The sequence below is a fragment of the Excalfactoria chinensis genome, chromosome 14 (assembly GCF_039878825.1).
Source record: "Excalfactoria chinensis isolate bCotChi1 chromosome 14, bCotChi1.hap2, whole genome shotgun sequence".
In the NCBI taxonomy this organism is placed as follows: domain Eukaryota; kingdom Metazoa; phylum Chordata; class Aves; order Galliformes; family Phasianidae; genus Excalfactoria; species Excalfactoria chinensis.
In genome coordinates, this window is record NC_092838.1 from 1,262,171 (window position 1) to 1,283,081 (window position 20,911).

General features: G+C 53.4%; 4 protein-coding genes across 9 annotated transcripts; 2 read left to right on the forward strand and 2 right to left on the reverse strand.

Moving 5' to 3' along the window:
• Nucleotides 1-65: 65 nt before the first annotated feature.
• On the reverse strand, nucleotides 66-3,152 carry NME3 (NME/NM23 nucleoside diphosphate kinase 3). The gene is made up of 5 exons (XM_072349604.1): nucleotides 3,001-3,152; nucleotides 2,797-2,927; nucleotides 2,601-2,702; nucleotides 2,254-2,366; nucleotides 66-1,795 (listed from the first exon to the last, which is right to left on the reverse strand). The coding sequence occupies exons 1-5, from the start codon at nucleotides 3,089-3,091 to the stop codon at nucleotides 1,678-1,680; spliced, it is 555 nt and encodes a 184-aa protein (XP_072205705.1). The 5' UTR covers nucleotides 3,092-3,152; the 3' UTR covers nucleotides 66-1,677.
• A 105-nt stretch (nucleotides 3,153-3,257) lies between these two features.
• Nucleotides 3,258-8,767, forward strand: EME2 (essential meiotic structure-specific endonuclease subunit 2). Of its 3 annotated transcripts, none has more exons than XM_072349600.1 (8): nucleotides 3,258-3,572; nucleotides 3,803-3,915; nucleotides 4,385-4,477; nucleotides 5,159-5,280; nucleotides 5,914-6,019; nucleotides 6,769-6,884; nucleotides 7,313-7,502; nucleotides 8,147-8,767. In XM_072349600.1, the coding sequence occupies exons 1-8, from the start codon at nucleotides 3,260-3,262 to the stop codon at nucleotides 8,315-8,317; spliced, it is 1,224 nt and encodes a 407-aa protein (XP_072205701.1). In that variant the 5' UTR covers nucleotides 3,258-3,259; the 3' UTR covers nucleotides 8,318-8,767. The 3 variants fall into 3 exon arrangements, with proteins under 3 accessions (XP_072205701.1, XP_072205700.1, XP_072205702.1); XM_072349599.1 differs by having other exon boundaries at nucleotides 3,779-3,915; nucleotides 8,147-8,753; XM_072349601.1 differs by having other exon boundaries at nucleotides 3,376-3,556; nucleotides 3,779-3,915; nucleotides 8,147-8,760.
• A 411-nt stretch (nucleotides 8,768-9,178) lies between these two features.
• Nucleotides 9,179-16,650, reverse strand: SPSB3 (splA/ryanodine receptor domain and SOCS box containing 3). 3 transcript variants are annotated; one of them, XR_011905314.1, is made up of 8 exons: nucleotides 16,385-16,650; nucleotides 14,482-14,630; nucleotides 13,816-13,993; nucleotides 12,885-13,072; nucleotides 12,119-12,221; nucleotides 11,861-11,986; nucleotides 9,954-11,571; nucleotides 9,179-9,316 (listed from the first exon to the last, which is right to left on the reverse strand). XR_011905314.1 is itself a non-coding variant. In XM_072349598.1 (7 exons), the coding sequence occupies exons 1-7, from the start codon at nucleotides 16,641-16,643 to the stop codon at nucleotides 11,228-11,230; spliced, it is 1,347 nt and encodes a 448-aa protein (XP_072205699.1). In that variant the 5' UTR covers nucleotides 16,644-16,650; the 3' UTR covers nucleotides 9,936-11,227. The 3 variants fall into 3 exon arrangements, 1 of the variants encoding a protein (XP_072205699.1); XR_011905315.1 differs by lacking the exon at nucleotides 16,385-16,650 and adding an exon at nucleotides 15,572-15,651; XM_072349598.1 differs by lacking the exon at nucleotides 9,179-9,316 and having other exon boundaries at nucleotides 9,936-11,571.
• NUBP2 (NUBP iron-sulfur cluster assembly factor 2, cytosolic) lies at nucleotides 15,956-20,539 on the forward strand. Of its 2 annotated transcripts, none has more exons than XM_072349602.1 (7): nucleotides 15,956-16,052; nucleotides 16,747-16,865; nucleotides 17,510-17,708; nucleotides 17,875-18,029; nucleotides 18,299-18,409; nucleotides 18,725-18,794; nucleotides 19,362-20,530. In XM_072349602.1, exons 1-7 carry the CDS (start codon nucleotides 16,034-16,036, stop codon nucleotides 19,505-19,507), a joined length of 819 nt encoding a protein of 272 aa, XP_072205703.1. In that variant the 5' UTR covers nucleotides 15,956-16,033; the 3' UTR covers nucleotides 19,508-20,530. The 2 variants fall into 2 exon arrangements, with proteins under 2 accessions (XP_072205703.1, XP_072205704.1); XM_072349603.1 differs by lacking the exon at nucleotides 15,956-16,052 and adding an exon at nucleotides 16,056-16,202 and having other exon boundaries at nucleotides 19,362-20,539.
• The last annotated feature ends 372 nt before the right edge of the window (nucleotides 20,540-20,911 follow it).

Genomic DNA, 20,911 nt, shown 5'->3' on the forward strand with positions numbered 1-20,911 from the left:
CAGCCACTGCCCAATAGCCAGCATCACGGGGTCTGCATCAGAGCAGGTATGAGAACAACTGTTCATCCAGGTCAAACAAGCTCAGGTTTATTTTGTCAAATAACTTAAGAAATGCGTGTGACAATAGATGGGCAACAGAATAGGAAAGTAGTGAACGTTAGGGATAAGACAGCACACTGCCTTTGCTAGTTACCATTATTTGGTCGCTAATCTGAATACTATTATACAAGTTCCCTTATAATCACCTTCCTGAATTATTTGACAAACTGCTCCTGTCCTATTAGTTGCCCTGTCTGTGCATCTGTGGAGCAATAAAGAAAAGCTGCCATTAGCAGCACAGTTCCATCAGAAGAACTGGCATTAGCTCACATTCCTCACCTAGAGCCACCCTCCCGCTCTCCCAGCAACAACCAGAAGCGATGGGACTCTCCAGAGTTTCTTATAAATAAAAACACATGGATGATTTATGATTTATCTCTTAAAGATGATTAGAGCTGTAACCAACCATTTGGAGAAGGTCCTGAAGGCATGAGGTGCTCTGGCTATCAGAAATGTCGTGTGTTGCCATTGGACAGCAGAGGAAAGCCACAGTTACTCATAGAAGTCCTTGAGTCCCTTCTCCTCATTACTCCTGATAGTTCTCTGCTCAGTCCCACCACCCGAGGCCAGCCTGCAGGTAGAAGTGGGAGCTGAGGAACTGCACTCATCCCCCAGCAGATACAAATCTTTCCAGCTCAAGAGAGAGATGAGCTTGCAGAACATGAGTAAAGTATCTCAGTCAGCCTACATGCAATAAAACACTTGGTTTCACCAGACCTCTGCTCCACAGCAGAATGCAATGCCACAGTTGCTGCCTTTATATTTTGGCAGGCTGTGTAGAGGGCTCAGAAACTGCTTAATTAAATGGATGGTGGTATGAAAACAAAGGGACAGCAGGCATAAATGGGACACAGGAGTAAAGGACACAGGAATACATTCAAACAAGTGGCTCTGAGCCTCTCTAATCACAGGCCTTGCTGTCACAGAAAGTCAGTAAGCATCCAGAAGTGAACAGTTCACAGGAGGAGCCCAACTAAGGTCCTCTGAGCCTCTTCCTCCCCCTCGCACACAAGGGGCACATTAAAGCAATGAGTGTCACCAGGCTGGGTCATCCCTGGTTGCCAGCCTCTGCACTTTGCACTTTATTCCACAGTAGCTCACTTCTTTGAAAGCATCTGCTGAGGGATTGCACCAACGTGCAAGTGGATGACAGTGACTACCCTGCAGTGAGCAGTGCACTTCCCCAAGGCAAGGAGCGTGTGTCCCTCTGTGCCTGGTAAGCCTGCCAGCACAGTGACAGGCATGGAGCCCAGCTTTCACTCTCCTTCATAAATGACCTTGAGCCACTTCCAGACTTTGGGATGCTGCGGCAAACTGAGCAGCAATGATAACTACTCACTACAGGAGATGGAGGGAAAAAACAAAAATATAACCAAAAGCTACTACTGCAGGGAGCTGAACTGCTGAGTTACAAACACAAAGACCAGCTCCCAGGACCCTTCCACAGACACACAGAAGAGAAACTCCCAACATGTGATACCACAGCAGAATCCACAGCCAGCCTGAGGGGCCAAAATAGATCTAATGAAAACGCCCCATGCCCGAGTTAGGAAGATGTACTTCCCTCAGGCTGCCTCGTCACTCATAGATCCATCGTTCAGCCACGTCCTCCCAGCACGTCAGCTCATCTGGGCGGAACCAGAGGGAGATCTCCTTCTGGGCACTCTCAACCGAGTCACTGCCATGAATCACATTCCTGTAGAGAAACAAGAAAGGGATCAGCTCGCATTAAGTACACAAAGGCTGGAGAGAGAAGCTGCAGCCACCACCAGAGGTCACCAGTGGACAATACGCAGTGGTGAGAAGCCCTCGCGCTTGCAGAACTGCAGCTTGGCTTTTGTTTCAGACCTGAATGCCTAGCAGAGCTGAGCAGCTCCAGGAGAGGGCTCAGAGGGCTCCTCCATTCTTCTTTGCAGCCTGACAGTCCTGATTCCTTGTCAAGCAAAGCCCTCAGCTGTAGGGAACACAGACCTCAGGAAGCATGAGAGACCTAAACCTAAGCTGCTCCCTTCTGGTAAAACTAACCCAAGTCACTGTGTCTAACGTCAATACATGAGTGATATGAACTCTGCTGATGCAGACTTGCATGGCTTGAGCAGGAATATGAGGACAGGGATGCACAGCAACACTCAGGGCACAAGAAGCCAGACTCACTTGCCAACTTCAACGCAGAAATCTCCTCGGATGGTGCCAGGCCTGGACTCAGCCGGGTTGGTCTCTCCAATCATTGTGCGTGCCATCCTGACCACATCCAGGCCCTGCCACACCTACAGGGCAGCAAACAGAATCAGCCCCCACAGCTCACCCCGAGATCAGATCCTCTATATCTGCCCCCCAGAGCACAGCCAGCAAAGGGCCCTTCTGCAAACAGCCTTCGGGGGGTAATTTCTGACGACCACCAGAACTGTGTGGGGATTCCACACAGCCCCGCACCCAGCACGGCTCCCAGCGGCCCTCAGACGGAGCCCTCCCTGCTATGCCCGTTCCCCAGCAGCGCTCACCATGGCCACCACGGGTCCTGAGCTCATGTACTTCACCAGGCGGCCGTAGAAGGGCCGGTCCCGCAGGGCGATGTAGTGCTCCTTCAGCAGCTCCTCCGAGGCCTGCACACAACACGCGGCCCTGCAGCCTCCTGACGAGGCCGCGGAGCCCCCCCCGCCTCCCGGCTCACACCGGGGATCCCGCCCGGCCCCGCACCTGCAGCAGCTTCAGCCCCACCAGCTTGAAGCCCTTCCTCTCGAAGCGCCGCACGATCTCCCCCACCAGGTGCCGCTGGACGCCGTCCGGTTTGATGGCGATGAAGGTGCGCTCGGCGACACCGGAACGGGCTGCAAGAGGGCACGGGTGTCAGGAGAGGGGAAGGAGGAAAAGGAAAGGGGTCGGGAAGGACGCCGGCATTACCGCTGTGGAAGACGCTGGCGAAGACCGCCAGCACCAAGCAGATCATGGCGGCCACGGCGGCGCTCTTAAAGGAGCCGCTCCCTTCGCTCATGTGTCCGCCGATCAGAGTCTTCCCCCTCACACACCCATCCCGGAACGTTTGTGCTGCGGCCGAGGGGCGGCGCCGGGGACTTTAAAGGGGAGGGGCGCTCCGCTGCTGCCACGGTAACGGGCGCGGCCTAGCGGTGCCCGGAGCCTCCCGGAGCTGCTGGGCTCAGCCATGGCGGGTAGCGAGCGGTGCCGGCGGGCCCGGGCGACGTGGGAGGTGTCCGAGTCCGAACCCGAGGCTGAGCCCGAACCCGAGGCTGAGCCCGAACCTCGCGGTCCCAGCGCGGCCCCGGCAGGCTCTCCTCGGGCGGCAGCCGCCGTACGGCCGAAGCGGCGGAGGGCGGCCGGGGAGGCCGAGGCCCGGAGGCGGGAGCGACGGCGGCAGAAGGAGCGGGAGACGCAGGAGAAGCGGGAGGCGGCGGCAGCATGGCGGCTGCTGAGGCCGGAGCGGTGTCTGCGGCTCCTGGAGGTGTGCGTGGATCCAGGTGGGCTGTGGGGGCTGCCGAGGGGAGCCGGGGGCAGCCGAGTGCTCCGGCCGCTCGATGAGCCGCTCTCGGGCGGGCCGACAGCCCGCAGTTGGTGGTGGGGTTACATGGTGCTGGGCTGCCGTGGAGGAGCAGCAGTACCGTCACTGTTAGCACAGGTCAAGTAGCTTTTTTTCTCGTGTCAGGAGATCTTTATTTCTCCGCAGGTTTCCTTGAAAATCCTGGCTCAGATGTTTGGATCGAGGCTTTGAGTTCCCTGGACTGTAAACATTCCTTTGAGCCTCAGGCGATTCCCTGCAGCATTACCTGGAGGAGAAATATGCCAAGCGTCCCATCTGCCCCAGTGAGTCCTCATCGACTCTCCTGTCAATGTAATTTGACAGCAGATGTTCTGTGGGGGGAAAGCTTTGACTTGGTGTTCATGCTGGGCACTGCTAGCAGCAGCCACAGCAGGCTTTCCTTCCAGATAACATCATGTAGTATGAAGTATCCCTTTGGCCAGTTCAGGTCAGTTGTCCTTATTCTGTCTCCTCCAGCTCCTGCTCTCCTGCCCCCCTCACTGGCAGGACAATAGGAAAAGCTGAGAATACTAAAACATCCTGGTGTCCTCTATACAAAACTACTCAGCAACATCTGGAGACATCGGTGTGTTATCAGCACTGTTCTTCTAAAACCAAAACAGAGCATCAAATCAGACACCATGAATTAAAATAACTCTGTCTCAGCTGAATCTAACATGGCCCCTCAAAGCACTGCGTATGTGGAGACGTGTTGGATGCTGCATGTGTTGGAAATTATTTCTTCTTCTCTAGGATGACTGCATGGTGGAGACTGAAGAGGAGAAGGAGGTGCTGGTGTTGCTGGAACCAGCAGATTTTCTAAAGCGCCTCTATTCCCTAACCCAGGTAATGTAGATCTCTGAGCCAGACCTACGCAGAGTGCCTGGTGGACATGGGAGGGTTCATTCATAACTACCACTGCTCCACCTTGAAATAAAGCTGTATTCGAGAGCGCAGCAATAGTCTCTAGGGATAATGTGCAGACATTTGCCCTTAAACCCACTACAGGATTCAGAGGAAGATCAGACAGACCAGACTTACCTTTCCTCATATTTAGCTTTTCCCTTTTCATTGTGCTTATAAAATATGTCCTTGAAAGAAACAGCCAAAGCAAGCAGTCCTTAGAAATGCTTGCATTTGGAAGCAGAGAACTTAATGGTCAGTTCATGTGCGTGCAATCATGCAGTGATTTATTTATATCTGTCTAGGCAGCCTGTGCTCCTGCCCTGAGAAGTTCAGAGGCCATCCAGTGCAGTCTGAGAATAGAGGAGAGGCTAGAATAGCCAGTGCCTGTGAGAAGGTCAGTGCTAACACTCCAGGGAGAAAGGTGAGCCAGAAAAACAAGCAGAAGTGGCATGCTGTGCCTGCCCTAAGGCAGCACTCTCAGCTGCAGTCTAAGACTGGCTGCTGCCAGCTTCCAGTGATGAAAATTGTCCTGAATTCCCCCATTGTCCAGCCAGAGATAGGGAGGGTTTGTTTCAGAGAGGAAAACTGCTACAGACTTGGGTGTGATTTGTTTTGCTTCAGACTTTTGTCGATGCCTCGTCAGGGAGTCAGCCTGACCTGAACCAAGTGTTACCTTTGGCCAGCCTGGAGGGCTCCTCCACCAAAACCTACAGCCTGGCTGTCGTTGGGCTGGATGCCTACAGGTGCGACATGCTGGGGGTGTGTGGGGAGTTTGCTATGGGTGGAAAGAAGCATCTGTGCAGGAGGGAGGTGTCTGGGGCTGAGCTGCTGAGCTTGATGCCAGCATAGGCTGTAAATCACAAGGTCTGTGCTCAAGAGGACTTCAGTTTTGCTGTCTTATAGATATATTTTGCAGATCAATTTAGAGCAGACTGAGGATTTTGTAGTCACAAGTTGTCTGTGGGTAAGACAAAGCTCAGGACCAGGCAGAAGGATGCAGTGATGCAGCTCTTGCTGCACTGCCCTGTGCACCAAGCAGGGCTGCAGTGCCTTTCTGTTCTTAGCAAGGTGTGCAGCTCATGAAGTGAGACGTTCAGTGCCTGAAGCCCTTTTTTTGTTCCTGGAACGTATCATTCGCGTGTTGCTCCCAGTACCTGAGTGCTTCCTGTCCATGTACATGCACAGCAGAGGAATTTCCTCTTCATGGTGTTAGTGTGATCGTGCAGATTCCCCCACATCAACTCAGCTGCAGTAGCTGGGTCTGTCCTGTCCTATCTAGAGTGTTTCCCAAGGGAGAGCTCTTGTTTCCTCTTTATCAGACAGTGTGAGGTGTGAATATGCAGCGCATATGTGTGAGCTGTGTGTCTTGTTTACAGGTGTAACCAGGAGCAAAACAGGTGGCAGGCACTGAGCCCTGGAGAGCAAAGTCCCAGATCCCAGCCTGGCCCAGAGCTGTTCATGACTCAGCTGGAAATACTGGAGGTAGAATTTCTCATGCCCCTTGAAGTTTTATGTTACTTGTGGTTGAAGTGTATGGAAAAGGCTCCCACCAGTGTGCCCTTCTGCATAATGAATGCTTGACAAGGAAAGCGATGGCTTGCTTGGATCAAGTTGCATCCACATGCATGCTCCCTCACCCTGACCATGAGCATGGGTTTGAGCCTTTTGTTTGGATCTGATCCTACCTCCCCTCCCCAGCCCCCCAAAAAGCTGCTTAGTTAACTGTGAAAGGTGCTGTTGGTTCTCACTCAGGTCTCTGCCTTGCAAAGCCCGTGTCCCTCAGCAGAGCAGAAGCACTCCTTGTGATACCACAGCCATCACAAACTAGGTCAAACAGGATATAAACCCTTACTTGATATCCCTCAAACTAAATTCCTGTCCTGCCTGGATATGCCCCAAAGAGGGGTGATGACCCACTGGCTTACTGGGAGCTAAGAAGGATGAGCAGGCTTTAGTACTCTTCTGTGTAAACAGAGCTCATGCAGTCAGCCTGGCCTCCCTCACCTCCCAGCCCGTCTTTATCCTGCTGAAGGATGAGGTGTACCTTTGTTCTCCTTGCTCCTATCTCTGAGCGCTTTGTGTGGTCAGAGCTGACAGCAGCACTGCTGGCTGAAGTTGGAGCATGCTTATGAAGGAGGATGAGGGCCCCAGGTTGTCCTGGCCCTCCTGACCCTGTTTCTGTCCCATCAATTGGTGTCTGACATGTTTAACCACTGTCATTTCTCTTCTAGGCACAGGTGGTGCTCCAGCTGTGGGGTAACATTGATGTACAGCTCCTAGACACGTGGCAGGAATTTGGTGAGCACGTCTCTGCGCTGACTAAAGCAATAGCAAGGCGCCCGTACAAGTGAGTTGTACTGCTGGATCGGACAAGTTCAAAGCCCAGAGCTTTGGAACACCTTACTTGAAGCTACAGGAATGCTTACCAGTGTCTGCCAGTCTGTTCTGGTTGATGTTAGGACTCAGACTAGATTGTTTTCAGTCCTCTGTGTTGCTGGAAATCAACTACTCTCACAGTGGATGCAGTTGTGATTCAGTGTGAAGAATGGAGAGAAAACAAGAACCTTAGGGAAACCTTTTCACCGAGATGTTCTGAAGCTTTCCAGGGAAGGAGAGAAAATGTTGAGTAAAACGTGTTAGTTCTGAAGAGAGGGGCTTTAGAAGGGAGCCCACTGTGTAATGCTAGAGGTAGGCTGCAGCATCTGGAATCCACAGCCTGTTCTCTGTGCACACACTGTTCCCTGGTCTTGCTCTTAGCAGTCTGTCTTTCTGTAGGAGACAGTTGGAGATGCAGGAGTTGTCTTTCTGCACGGCTGGGGTGTCAGGCAAGGGGTTGCGAGTGGAGAAGGATGGCACAGGGCTATGGCAGGTGTGGAAGAGACAAATCGAGCAGTTTAACAGAGTCAGCCCTGCAACAGCAGCAGCAATAGCAGAAGCATATCCTTCCCCTGGCCTCCTGGTGCAGGTAAGTCCTCAAATCCCTCGTTATCCTGTTAAAATCTTGCTGCATGGAAGATGATGGCAGCGAGGGGTTTCCTCACTTAGAGGTCTTTGTTGATGGAGCAAACAAATCCTGAGTGTGAAATCAGCTCTCCAGACAGGTGAGGGTGGCTGTTTGACTTAAGTTGTTTTGTTTCAGTATCAGCTACTTATTCCTGGCCTTTCCAGGCCTCTTTGCCTTCATCTCACCAAGCAGGATCAGCTCAAAGAGTATTTGCATTCTTGTTTGTCCATCCCAGCCAGGGCAGTTGAGGGTCTGCTGTATGCATCCCATCTTCTGTATTCAACACGGCTTGTCCATCAGCCCATCTTACATGTACTTTTCTTCTCCTGGAGCTTTGATCTCTGCCCCTAGTATACCCTATTCAGAAGAACTGCTACCTCCTTGTATACTGAAGGGGCAACATGCAAATCAGAAAGATGTGTGAGGCCTGCTTGCAAGTTGTAGATCTTCATTCTTCTGAGTTTTATCCTCTGATGCCTGCATGTTTGGGTGAATGTTTAGTCAGGGATCCTCACTGCAAGGACGGGATTGAGCCTCTCAGTGGAGAGTAGGGTCTTCTCTTAGAGCATCCATGTTAACTGCTTCATTCTTGTGTGTGCTTGAAGGCCTATGAAAGGTGCAGCACAGAAGATGAGAGACTACAGCTGCTGAGTAACATCCCTGTGAAATCAGACATCAGTGGGAAAGACCATCGTGTTGGGCCAGACTTATCCCGCCGCATCTATCTCTTCATGGTTTCCACCAACCCTGACCTTATTCTGGACCTGACTGTATAGTGGGATTGGGAGCCACTTCAGTCAGCCTCGGCATTTTCTTCTGCTCAACTCAGCAGTTGCTGAGCTGCTTCTGGCATGGCAGTGCTGCTGGGAGCTCAACCTGTGGAAACAGCTGGTTCTGTTTCAGAATAGACTTGCACATCAATAAATGTCTTGTTATAGATGCTTTCTTCAGCCTCTTGGCTCTCCTTTCCTCTTTTAGCTGCCCCAGCTTTATATCCTTCTGGCTGTCTCCTTAAAGAGTTAAGCATGTTTGGAGCAGGAGCTTCAAGTCTTAGTGGGTTGGTTTATCTGCTGAGATAACTGTGTGGTAAGTCTGTGCTGCCTGTCAGGTGTGTTGCTGAATGAGCCAAATACTTTGTGCAGTGTCCTGATTCCTAATGTCCTGCTGCCTGATTCTTTGGTCCTGTTATTGTAGGTCCTGCTTGTAGTTTCTTCAGGCTGGTGGGTCCTGCTGGACTTGCTTAGAAAAAAGTTCATCAACTGTCAAAGCCAGTTGGCCAGAGAGAAACCACAGCCTGGGGTACGTGGAGCTCAAGGCAGGGGAGGCTGTTGGCTAAGCTCCCAACACAAGGAAATGCCAAATAAGCTCCAGAAAACTCCATGTGAAACAATGGATTAGGATGGGATTCTCTTTTGCTAAAGCAAATGTTGAGCTTCGTATTTGGAAATAGCTGTGATAGTGATAGTAGGGATCAGGAACCCCAAAACTGTGAGGATTTGGTAATGCTGATTGTGGTGACACAGAAACCCCTTGAGCTTCTTCTCATTAAATACAGCTTGTTTGCTCTAAGTGACACCAACCAGTGCTGTGAAGGTGGGAGGGCACCCTCAGAATAAAGCTCCTCCTTGCCAGTGATTCTTGTGCTTCCATCTGCTAACGCTTGAATTAGTTCCTGGGAGGAGAAATCCAGCAGGGCTGTTTTTCCTGGCGGGAGCATTGCTACAGATGGGTTGACAGAGAGCCTGTCCTATTTAATTAAGGTTCTCATTCAAAGCCTGTAAACAGAGCAGCAAGAGCCATCTTTGCTTAAAGACTCACGATGTGGGAAGGAAGGGAACGGTCATGGGGAACAAACTGCACGTGCAGCAAAAAGCTTTGCATGAAGCCTTTGCAGGTCCATAATGACCAGCAGAAAAGGCAGCAGGTGGCTACTTGTTCCCAGTTGCAGTGCTGGGAGGAAACCTGTGAAGGGCACAAGCTGAAGGGCATTTCCTATCACATTTATTTCAACACTCTCCCATTTCGCAATAACCTTTGCACCTGGCTGATGGCACCAGCTTAAATCATCTGTAAATGTACCACTCACCGGAAGAGAGTTCAAAGGCCACAGAAAAACATCCTGAAAAGCAGTGATGTGTTCATTTAAGAACTCATAATTAAGCTGGCATACAGTACTGCAGGAGGACAGACTGCAGGGGATTGCAACAGTGTGCTGCCACAGCACCGTGCTCCTCCCTGCCCTGGTGTGCCTGCCCACTTGATCTCACAGCAGCTTCTTTAGCACTGAGGGGCAGAAAGAGGGGAAGCTGGACGGCCAGATGTGGCCATTTAAAGGGCCTTAAAGCTGCATTGGCTCTGGGCTGGGTCCCCTGACAGGGCAATGGAAGCTGGCAAGAAGCACCACTCACATACCTGATCCCTCAGCACGCAGCCAGTGCTTGTGGCCTAATCCACAAGGAGCAGCTAAAGCGCTTTTCCTTCCTCTTTCCTGTCTGAAATCTTGGGGCAGCTCAAATGTGAGAAAGTAGGAAGGCTCCTGTGTGCCATTTGCTGGCAGTGCTGCCAGGCCACTGCTGGATTACTCAGCGTTCCAGGCTCCAGTCCAGCATTGCTTCTCAGCACGTACAAGAAGGGGTCGGCTGTAGGCAGCACATAAGTCTCAGTTAGTGGCTGTCCTGCACACACAAACTGCTCTGACTTTCTGTCTCTGGGGTGGGTATTTGGGGCTGTTTGAAAGTAAGTTGTCAGAACACACACGTTAATAAAACACTGCAGCCTTCCATTCTGGTTTGAAGCTACAAGTGCCGGTGTGGCGCTGCTGAAGCTCCATCCAGGCCTGGCTCTGATGTTCCATGTGGCAGAGGTAAGGTAACTTCCTTTACCCCACCCAGATCTGACAAACAAGTGCTGCATTTAAAACATCCTCTCCAGGCTGCTGGCTGTACTTGCATGGCTATTTTTGACAAGCACATTCAGATTCTTGCCTTTAAAGATCCTAAGAGGAATGAAAGGCAGTTTATGCTTTTATTATTACAGTTTAATAGTCTTTGATACAGGAGAAGCAGCAGTAGCCAACATGCAAAGCAATTAAAGTCATGGAGGGGGTGTTCAAGAAAGATCACTAACAGTTCAACTCTCTCAAGTAACTGCTCTTTCACAAGTGGCACAGGTGCATCTCTCAGAATACATTTCCCTAAGTGCTGCAGTTCAATCATGCTCCACAGTGCGATGAATTCATTGCAGATACCAAACCAATGCACAACAGTTAGGAGGGAGGGGGAGGCTGGTCTTTCCTTTTGTCCTCTGATGAACTGATTTAAGCTTGCAAGAAGTATGCTTTGAGATAGAGAAGCCACCTTAAATCTCACCTCTACTGACAGTCTGCAGCAAAGAGAGGTTCTTCAGAGAGAGGTGAGGGCTTTCATATCACCAGGAGATTAACTTCAGGTATCTGGCTGCAGTTTATGGATTTCACAGAGCTGATGCCTCTTTGGGTCAACAGGTGTTTTCAATGCAAGTGATGAATGTTCAGGCTTAAGATTCCAACCAGCACAAGAGAAATCTTCATAAACAGGTAGAAACAGATGTCCCCGTGAAGAAACAGGTGCGTCGGGCCTGGGCTGCCCTCACAGACAGGGCAACAAAACCCCACCCCACTCCCTCAAAGCAGTCTGTCTGAAGAAACATCACGTCCTCCTGCATCTCTTCCTTTGGCAGGCCTCTGCGTCTGAGCCACAGGAGCTATCTGAGTCGCTTCCTGATGACGAGGAGGAAGGCTTCAATGTGCTACAGTTCATGCTCAAGACCCACCCCAGTTTGTTGTGTAGCACTTGCTTGAGTCCTGGTGGCAACGGCAGCACCTCCAGCGTGTCCACATAGTCAGGCAGGAGCTGGCGCAGGCGGTAGCAGCACAGGTACTGCAGAGACGTGTAGCTGGCACAGGAGCGGATCACCTTCATGCTGCTCTTGGCTGCTGTCGAGCACACCATGGGGTAGAACTTCTTGTTCTGCAGCTTTGTAGCTGCAACCCCTGCAGGGGACAGCATCGAGGACTCACATCAGTTTTGCAGAGGTGATCTCACTCTTCCCACCCACTCTGAGCTCCACAAAGCTGTCAGAAAACACTTGGAAAACCTTTTGTAATCCAAATCTGTTAAACAAACGTAACCTTTGCCCTGCTCACTTCACGTCTTGATCCTTCATTTGCCACTATTTTCTCCTGCAGCCCAGCTGCTACCAAACTTGGAGCTCAGCTAAAGCTGCAGTGCTCCCCTATTCTGCCTCTGTGCCTGTTGGCTGCTGCAGCTGCCCTTGCTTACCTATGCACTTGCGGTTTTTGAAGAAGGTGAGTGTTCCATGCCACGTGTCCAAATGCACCCCGATGATGGAGCCCTGGCCAAACCTCGAGGAGAAGTTTGTCTTGTCACCCTTGTGATGCAGCAGTCCTTAAAACAACACATCTTGCATTCAGCAGGAAGTCTGTGCTCCACAAATTCACCCCAACCCTCAGACACTTCCCTAAACCTGAGCATCTGTTGCTAACGTTTCAGCTGTTCCCCCTCCTAACACTGCATTACCTGTGTAGGAGAGTCCCCAGCTGTCCTCATCCTTGCCCAGCAGGCTGCAGAAGGTGTGGCGGTATTTGTCCAGATTCACATCTGATGTCCCAATTCCCACCATCTAGGAAGCAAAGTCAAGAGGAAGAACACGAGCTTAGTGCGTGCAGGAGCTTCTACAGCAACAAAACACAACTGAGACTCCCCCTCTAGGTCTCCCCTCCTTCACTAAGCACAGCCTAACAAGTCAGAGGTTCCAGTGAAGCTGAGCTGAAGTTCTCTGTTGAAAAGTTTGGCCAGCACTGCATTACAGTGCCCAGGAGCCAGACCATGAGGTGCAGCCTTAGCAGAGCTAACAGGGCTGTGGCCTGCATTAGTGGTAAGGCTGGGCTGTGGCCACAAGCCACAGAGTGGTGCCACAGCTGTACACACACCAGCCCTGCAGGGGTGAAGCTCCAGGGGCAGGAAGTGACCGTGCTGAGCAGCACACACCCAGCAGAACTGCCAACCACAGCCTGCCTGTTTGCTTCCCCAGGCTGAGGACGAGCGCCAGCATGGCCTAACCAGAGTCCTTGTTAAGTTTATTGCTGGTGATGTACAGGGAAGCAGGAAAATCAGGTTCTAGTCACAGTTCCTTTGGCTTTGGCCTAAAACTGTTTATCCTTCCAGCTTCAGTTTCTTCCTGCTAAGTGAGGATGCCAAGATGAAACACCAAGGGAAGTCTGCTGTCCCATTCAGAGAATACAGGGCATTTCTAAGTGCCCATAAGCAACTTGGTTCTACATACCATATCTGTGCCATACACTGGAGAGGTCATCTTGATTTCCCAAAAATGCTGCCCATCTGCCAGCTCCTTGTTGCCCCGGATAGCTGCAGTACCACAGCTGTACTCCATGTGGAAGTTCACCTTGCGGTTGTCACAGGTCAGCAGGGTGGCTGTTGACTTATTCAGGTCATCCCATACCCAGTCAAAATCTGGTTAGGAAGGACACGAGGGACAAGAGTGGACAAAAGCCCTCAGGGAGCTATTCCCAAGCCAAATGCAGATGAACAATTGTTATGAGGGCCCATCAAGGCTTTATGGTTTTTTTAAATCGGGTTAAATCCTAAGCTGTGTACCTATAGCATGAACTATTCTGCATCTTCCTGGTGGGGATGGTTCTCTCCTTCCTGTTGCTGTCAGTTCTTACTAACAAGGCTCCTCAGATCTTTTTTTCCTGAGGGAATCACACTCACTTCTCGTCTGTTGAAGGGACTGAAGTCAAAACACAAGTGCTACAACAATTCTGCCATGCTCCGGGGCATTTTCAGCCAGCCCAGACCTGCTCTTCACCTGCCTTTCCTGTCTACTCTGAGGAAACCCTGCTGCACACCCAAGTGCCCTGCCAGCTGCACTGAGGATCAGCATTAATAAGGTTGTGGCCACGGCAGCTGACTTTCCTGATGGCCTCAGCTGGATTTGAACTCAAGTCTCCAGAGGTGAACCCTGACGCATTAACAAGTTCAGCATTCAGCCCTGGGAACACAACCAAAGACACGTGCTTATAATCTTCCTAAAGGCTACGTGGCCTTGAGATGTAAACAAAGGAGCATCAGGTGCTGGCCCCATGGAACAGCAGTGATCCATGCAGAGGTACAGCTTGTGCGTCCAGACCAGGACTGCTCCCACCTTGCACCCCAAAGGACTCTGAAAGCTGCTCTGGGAGCCTTTTCCTTACACTCATCCTCCTCGCCACACTGGCAGTCCTTGACACGGTGGAGGGCATGCAGGCTGGAGCAGTACGGAGCTTCACTCTGGTTCTCACAGTTGCAGTAGGACTCTCCTGTCACAGGGATGGCACTCGGGATGGAGGGCGAGAGGGTGGAAAACTCCGGCTCCGAATCTGAGTCGCTGTGCTACAACAGAAAGCAGAGGAACATTACTGCCAAGTGACCCCAGATTGCAGAGCTGGGCTCTCCCAGCAATCAGATTGCGCTGCAGAGCTGCATGTGGACATCCTCAAGCTCATGCCAGAGCCAGCACAGCTGCATCATGCCCCAGCCTGGCCCACCATGCAGGAGGGTGAAGGGCTGAGCCACTCTTAACTGCCCTGTGTTGGGATGCAATACGTCCTTTGTGCCTTCACAGCTTCTAAGCATCAAAGAGGTGGGGAGGGGTGCAAGTAGCATGACAGCCCAAGCAGCTCTTTTAACAGTGCTGGCTTTCAGCATGCAGGTTACAGGCAGCTGGGGATGCCACAAAAAAAAAAAAGCTTTTCTAGCCCTGCCTTGAGGAGATATTCCAGAAGCCCCACATTAGAGCCTGAAGAAAAACAGCAGCTGCCCCTGTCTCATCAGACAGCCTCTTATCAGTCTCGTTTGGGTATGGCCAGCTGTGCACCTACCTGCCCATCGGAGTCATAGCCCCAGCCTCGTGCCCCTGTGGCCAAAGCGAGTGCCCGGCTGTCAGCCTCGCGGCGCACCCCGCTCAGGACAAAGTGCCAGGCCCTGCTGCTCCGTGTGCGTCGTGCCATGGTGTTCTGGGAGAGGTAGGCTGTGGAGGTGAGGAGATGAGGTTACACATGCCTGTATGGCTCTTTTGCCTCCCAAACTCTGCTCAGGCTCTGCCCTATGCAGGAAGCAGCCTTGAGCTGCATGGCACCGGACTCATTGACAGCATAGCAGCACAACGCACACCTGATGGGCAGGACAGCAGGATAAGTTCCTCCCACACTATGAGGCTCTACGAACTTTCCTCTTAACTCCCAGGTATTCAAACCAAGGGCAGCATCTCTGCACTGCTCTGTCAGCTGAGCTGCGTGTGTCTGCTGCTGGGAACATCGCTCAACTCTGAGCAGCTGCCTACGTGGAGAATGCTTTGCTAACAGCACTTGTGGCGAAGAACAGACAACTTTCTGTTGTCCTGATCTGCCTCAAGGCCAGCAGGCAGCAACTGCACGTCCCAGCCCAGACAGGGATATTATGCAGACCAGATTTCCACAGGCTCCTTCCCACCCCGACAGGCCAAACCAGCTCCCAGCCGCCCCGTGACAGCTCTGTCGGAAGGGACCACGCTCCCTTCCGTTCTTCCCGAAGTTTCCCTTTGCAGAAATGCCCAACACCCGCAGAGTTGGGCCTCCTGCTGCCGCTCGGACCCGCTCCCCTCACTCAGCCCATATCGGAGCCGCACAGCTAACCCGGACGGCACCTCCCCACCGTGCGGACGTGGTGCTGAGGTTCACCGCGGTGTTCCCGTGCTCCCTCCTGCCGCACAGCGCCGTGGTGCTCCGAGGAGCAGAGCTGAGTGTTCGGGGAGGCTCTTGGGCCCGTCAGGGCCTCACCACAGGCCGCGCTGCCTCACGGCCTCCGCTCCCCCGGCTGAGGCGCGATCAGGCCGCAACGCTCAGAGCCCCGCAGCCCTACGGGCTCCAGCCCTGCTCGGCCTCCCTCCTCCCTCCAGCCCTGCTCCTCCCTCCCAGCCCCAGCCCCGCTTACCGGCCCCGTTCCGGGCCCACCTCGGCCCGGCCCAGCCCGGCCCCGCCGCCGCGTTCCGACCTACTTTCCCCTCCCGGGACATAAACAATCCGCTTGGAGCACCGCCCCCCAGGCCGCCTATTGGTTACCTCTGCAGGAATCTGCCTTGCAATTGGCTGAGAGCCCGGCCGCTCAAGGCTGAGGGACAAGTAGGGGGGGTGTGCCTGCGGAATGCTGGACGCCATTGGCCATATCGCTTGTCTATCTCAGAGGAGCAGCGCTATTGGGTGGCCAACGCGGACGAGAAAGCACAGACTCTATTGGCTGGTGCGAGTAGGAGGGGAGCGGCTGTGACTGGTCGCGAGGCCCGTGGGGGCGGACCTCTGGGATGGGCGCGGCCCGCCATTGGAGGCGGAGCCTGTCAGTCTGAGGGGGCGGGGCTTAACCGGCGAAAGGCGGAAGAGGGTTACGCCGCGCGGCAGCATGGAGGAGGTGGCGGCGGGTGAGCGGTGCCGGGTTGCGGTCGGTGCCGGGTTGCGGTCGGTGCCGCTCCGGGTTGTTTGTGCGCGAAGCTCCGCTCTCGGCTCCGGACCCAGCGCGGTGCCGGGACCCGGCGGGGCCCTGAGGCGGCTGGGCCTGCTTCCCGTTCCCGGTGGGCAGCCGCCGTGTGCCCGGGCCTACCCGCCGTCCGTGTGCGGGCAGCGCCGCGGGGCCGGGCCTGGCGCGGGGCTCTCGGTGTCGGCGCACTGCGGGGCTCCGCGCCGCCATGGCCGGATCCTTCCGCTCCCGGCCGACCCCCGTCCCGCCCCGTGCCCGGTTCCCTCGTTTCCTTACCGTCGGTGGAGGTTCGGATGAGGTCCGCCGTGCTGGGAGCGGGCTCCATGGCCGCGGTGCCGGTGTGATGGCGGTGTGATGGTTCTGTGGGGAAGCCCGGCACGGGGCGGGCCGGTGACTCAACCGCCGCCGGTGACGGGGCGCTCGGGAACGCGGTCCCGGCCGGTGGGTGGTTCGCGGTTCCCTGCGCTGAGCTGCTCCGGGCCGTTGGGCTCCCATCGCTGCGCTGCACGAGAGCGGAGCTCATCGCGGAGCTCATCGCGGAGCTCTTCTCTGCAGCTCTTCTCTGCAGCTCTTTACCCCTCTCCGTTACGCTCCTCAGAAGGGGCTCTGAGGTCCGTCCCTGCTCTCCCTTCTCCCAGAGAGAAGCAACCTGGGCGCCGTGCGGCACATCCTGCTGGTGCTCTCCGGGAAGGGCGGCGTGGGGAAGAGCACCATCAGCACTGAGCTGGCTCTGTCACTGCGGCACTCGGGCAAGAAGGTGAGTGAAGGGCTGGGATGCTGGTCTGTGGCTGGTCCTTCCCCACATCACCTCGACATGATCCTCCTTGGCCTCCATGCCGCCCATGCGCATAAAGATCCCTTGTCAATGGTTTGTGCTTCTTTGATGGAGGAGAGTCCACCACAGCTAACAGTGCGGTTCGTTTCCCCTTTAGCCAGGAGACTAATGCTATCTAAAACTTCTTTTGTTGTTACTTTTGAGACCGGGATGCTGAGAAATGACTTGCTGGTTTGTGTGCTGACAGACACAAGCTCCTTTGTGGAGTGAGATGGACAAGCTTGAAGGGTGGTGGTGGTTCAGGCACAAAGGGCACCTGTGGGAATGAGGCAGGCTGGACTTCATAAAGGTTCTATGGAGCCAATCCCTCTGAGGTTCTGATGGGTCCCTGGAATAAAAGTTACCCCAGAGTGCTTGTGAATATCATGGAGATGCTTCCTTGGTGGGAAGGAGGGTTGGGATCGAAGTCAAAACTTGAAGCAACGTTTTGAAGTTGTGCTTCAAACTTAATGCTTTAGTTCCTGGCCTAGTGGAGGATGCTGCCTCCTTTTGTCTGGGGAGGAAACAGGGCTGGGGGTTGTGATTGTGCTCAGGCCCATCTGAATGGCTCTGCTTTGTCGCTGCAGGTGGGGATCCTGGATGTGGACCTGTGTGGCCCCAGCATACCCCACATGTTCAAGGTGCAGGGCAATGATGTGCACCAGTGTGACGCCGGCTGGGTGCCGGTCTTTGTGGACCAGGAGAAGAGCATCTCACTGATGTCCATTGGCTTCCTGCTGGAGAAGCCAGATGATGCTGTGGTGTGGAGAGGACCCAAGAAAAATGGTACAGTTATATTTCAGTGTTAGTAATGTCCTTCCAAACACCCTTGGAGGCGATTCTGGCTCCTGCCATGGGCGAGTCATTCTCTGGGTCATGATCCTCGTTCTGTGGGTCTGTTTTCCTTAGTTGGGTTCAGATCCTTCAGATTGCACACCTTTTATTTTTGTAGCTTTGATAAAACAATTTGTTGCTGATGTGGCCTGGGGAGAACTGGATTTCCTCATTGTGGATACGCCTCCAGGCACCTCTGATGAACACATCTCCACAGTGGAGGCCCTGCGGCCCTACAAGCCTCTGGGAGCAATCCTAGTCACAACGCCTCAGGTAGGTCAGCCTGCTGGTGCTGAGCTGGAGCATGCGTTCTGGGCACAGTTAGTGGGGGACTTTGCACCCCCAGATAATGCTATCACCCATCCTCTAGGACAGTGCAGTTCCTCTAAGTGGAGGACTTAGTCCAAGCTATGGCCAGCAATAGCAAGAGAGCATCTCCTAATCCCCATCGCCAACCTTCCTGCATGTCTTGTGTATGTGTCCGTTCCTGCTGCAGACAGACATGTAGACAGACAGACTGTCCTTACCTGTTGTCCCTGCAGGCAGTGTCTGTGGGAGACGTGAGGCGAGAGCTGACGTTCTGCAAGAAGACGGGCTTGCGAGTTCTTGGCATTGTTGAGAACATGAGTGGTTTCGTTTGCCCTCACTGCTCGGTGAGCTTATTGGTTGGTCTGTTTTGGGTTCTGGTTCATGTCTGGGTGTCACACGCTGCAGTGCCTCAGGTGGAAAACCAGTGAAACGCCACAAGGATGCCTTGAAGATGGGAGATGAGAAGCTGCTGCGTGAGCTCTGGAAGAAGCCATTGGTTCTTTCTGAAACAGAGCTGGGAGAAGGCAGGGGCAAAGTCGGTCCTTTGTGGCAGGAAGGTGGATGGGAGCTGGTACTTCTGTATGCAGGCAATGCCTTCCCCGTTGCTCAGATCTCTCTGCTGAGGTTTATGACTCACAGCTATTTTCTTTCTCCTTCAGGAATGCACAAACATCTTTTCCAAAGGGGGAGGTGAAGAGCTGGCCAAACATGCTGGGGTTCCCTTTCTAGGTGAGTGGACTCTGGAGCAGAGCCCTCCTTGGTGACTTCTTGTGTGGTGCTATGGGAGTGCTTGAGGGGCAGTCTGTCGCCAGGACAGGTGGGCTGTGCTCTTAGTCCCTGTGAGCCCCTGAGGCTGGTCAGGTCAGAAGAAGGGTGAAGTTGCTTCTATACCATCCACACTGGACACAGTGAGCATCCAGTCCTGCTGGAGCAGAGGCAGTGATGAGCAGGGCCTCCTCTGGCTGCTAACTTGTGGTGACAAGCAACCAAGTCTGAAGTCACCCAGCCCTCCTGAAATGCCCTGAGGAATGGGGGCGGAAGGGTGAACCCTGCCCTATGGATGGGGCTGCGAGCAGAGCAGGAGAGAGTCTTGTGAAGAACCGTGGTCTGGTGGTATTTCAGAACCAGAGAGAGGTGAGAAGTAACTGCTGGAGGACACAGTGAGAGTGGTGGTTGTCTTTTCCTATTGCTGCTCCTGGAGATGCCTCTGGCAGGAGTTCTTCCTTCAGTCCTCAGTCAAAGCCTTTGCCTTGTGATGAACAAGCAATCACACTTCTCTTTCCTCCTCGCCCTCAGGCTCTGTTCCTTTGGATCCCCAACTCAGCCAGAGCTTGGAGGAAGGCAGAGACTTCATCCAAGAGTTTCCCAAGAGCTCTGCCTTCCCTGCCTTGACTCGTATTGCCCAGCAGATCCTGGATGGCGCATTGCAGCGGAGCTCCTGAGGAGTGATTTGGGCTGGACTCTTGCCTGGCAGCAGCACCGGCAGCTCTTGCTGGTGGGGAAGAGGATGCAAAAGCTGTTGAACTATGGAGCTGTTACACTGGTGGATGATGGAGGGAGGAAGGAGCACAGCACTGGGTGCCTCTTTTGGCAACTCAGAAAGGGAAATGCTGCTCTACCTCTTCACATCCAAAGAGATTCTGCATGGGCGTTTCTGCTCACGCGGAGGATGCACAGCCTGGTTCTTGCCTTCTAAATGTGGCAGCACTCTGCCCACATGGTACAGTTGTTTTTAGCCCCCTCATGCAGTGCCTTCCTCTGCAACCAGCTTTTGCACAGATACTGGTGGAGCTCTAGCTTGTTTCCACAGCATCTCATGCTCTGCAGTGCTGCTAACAATGCCTGAATGCAGCTACACTGGCAAACATCATCAGTTGGGATGGATGTTCCCTCGCTGAGTTCAGATGGCACGAATCATCTGTATTGTAGCTCCACGTGCTGTTGCCTTCTGCTGCTTTCATAGCGTGACACAATACAGTGCTTGGTCCAGCATCTGGCAAGCTGGAGCTGGATGCTCTGGTGTGGACCCGAGCCAAGCCAGCTTGCTCTGAAATCTCCAATTGCTGGTACCTGTGTGCCCCTGAGGCACTGCGTGTGCTTTGTGTGTCTTCAGGAAGCCTAGTATCCATTTGAAGCCTGCATCCTGCCCTACTGGAAACAATGCCTGTTTTGATCTGCTGAGGGGTTGCTGTGACTCAGGAATACTTTCTAAAGTTCCAGACAGTAAACATCTTTCGTAGAATGCAAGTCTATGAGTTTTCTTCGGGCCTCATCGTAGCTGAGTCTTGGTATTAAAAGCACTTCAGATACATCTAAGTGTTTCCTGCTTCTCCTGTGTTTCCTTGCTGGAGCTCAGCTATGGCTTTTCTCCAGCTTCTAGATCCTGCTGTTGCCTGGTCTAGTGCCTGGCCCTTGCACACATCCTTTGCCACAGCCCTTCTCCACTCCCCTGGCACACATGGGGCTCCTGCGGCTCCCTGGTGGTTCCTGGCTCTCTGCCTCTGGCTGTGCTGTCTCCCTGGGGCTCCTTCCCCTGGCAGCTGCTGTTAGTTTGGATTTCTCTTCAGTGCTGGTGCTTCCCCCTGGGTCCTGCTTTCTTCTTGCAAGCGTGGTTTAAGCTGGGGAAGCTGTTAAAGATCGTGTCTTTGCCCTTTATTTCCTTCTGTCCTAGAGCCTGAGCCCCTTCTGCCTCTGTGCCCTCTCTGTGATCAGACCTTCACCTTGCAGTGCTTCTCTAGGGAGTCAGGAGAAACCTCAGATTCCTGCTGACCGAGCTACATCCTCGTTGGAAGCCCTTCATTATAAAGGAGATTGGAAAAGCATCTGTCCCCACTTGGGCTGCGCCC

What these genes read in the sequence shown, in the direction of transcription:
- NME3 (XM_072349604.1), bottom strand. Translation starts at nt 3,091, where the DNA reads ATGAGCGAAGGGAGCGGCTCCTTTAAGAGCGCCGCCGTGGCCGCCATG. An exon ending in CAGGACCCGTGGTGGCCATG is followed by an intron (nt 2,367 to 2,600) that starts GTGAGCGCTGCT and finishes GCTGCCCTGTAG; the next exon opens with GTGTGGCAGGGCCTGGATGT. An exon ending in TTCTGCGTTGAAGTTGGCAA is followed by an intron (nt 1,796 to 2,253) that starts GTGAGTCTGGCT and finishes GTTTCTCTACAG; the next exon opens with GAATGTGATTCATGGCAGTG.
- EME2 (XM_072349599.1), top strand. Translation starts at nt 3,260, where the DNA reads ATGGCGGGTAGCGAGCGGTGCCGGCGGGCCCGGGCGACGTGGGAGGTG. An exon ending in CAAGCGTCCCATCTGCCCCA is followed by an intron (nt 3,916 to 4,384) that starts GTGAGTCCTCAT and finishes CTTCTTCTCTAG; the next exon opens with GATGACTGCATGGTGGAGAC. An exon ending in CTCAGCTGGAAATACTGGAG is followed by an intron (nt 6,020 to 6,768) that starts GTAGAATTTCTC and finishes TTTCTCTTCTAG; the next exon opens with GCACAGGTGGTGCTCCAGCT.
- NUBP2 (XM_072349602.1), top strand. An exon ending in TCCTAGTCACAACGCCTCAG is followed by an intron (nt 18,030 to 18,298) that starts GTAGGTCAGCCT and finishes TTGTCCCTGCAG; the next exon opens with GCAGTGTCTGTGGGAGACGT. An exon ending in TCGTTTGCCCTCACTGCTCG is followed by an intron (nt 18,410 to 18,724) that starts GTGAGCTTATTG and finishes TTTCTCCTTCAG; the next exon opens with GAATGCACAAACATCTTTTC.
- SPSB3 (XM_072349598.1), bottom strand. Translation starts at nt 16,643, where the DNA reads ATGAGCTCCGCGATGAGCTCCGCTCTCGTGCAGCGCAGCGATGGGAGC. An exon ending in GCTATGACTCCGATGGGCAG is followed by an intron (nt 13,994 to 14,481) that starts GTAGGTGCACAG and finishes TTTCTGTTGTAG; the next exon opens with CACAGCGACTCAGATTCGGA. An exon ending in GTGTGGCGAGGAGGATGAGT is followed by an intron (nt 13,073 to 13,815) that starts GTAAGGAAAAGG and finishes CTTCCTAACCAG; the next exon opens with ATTTTGACTGGGTATGGGAT.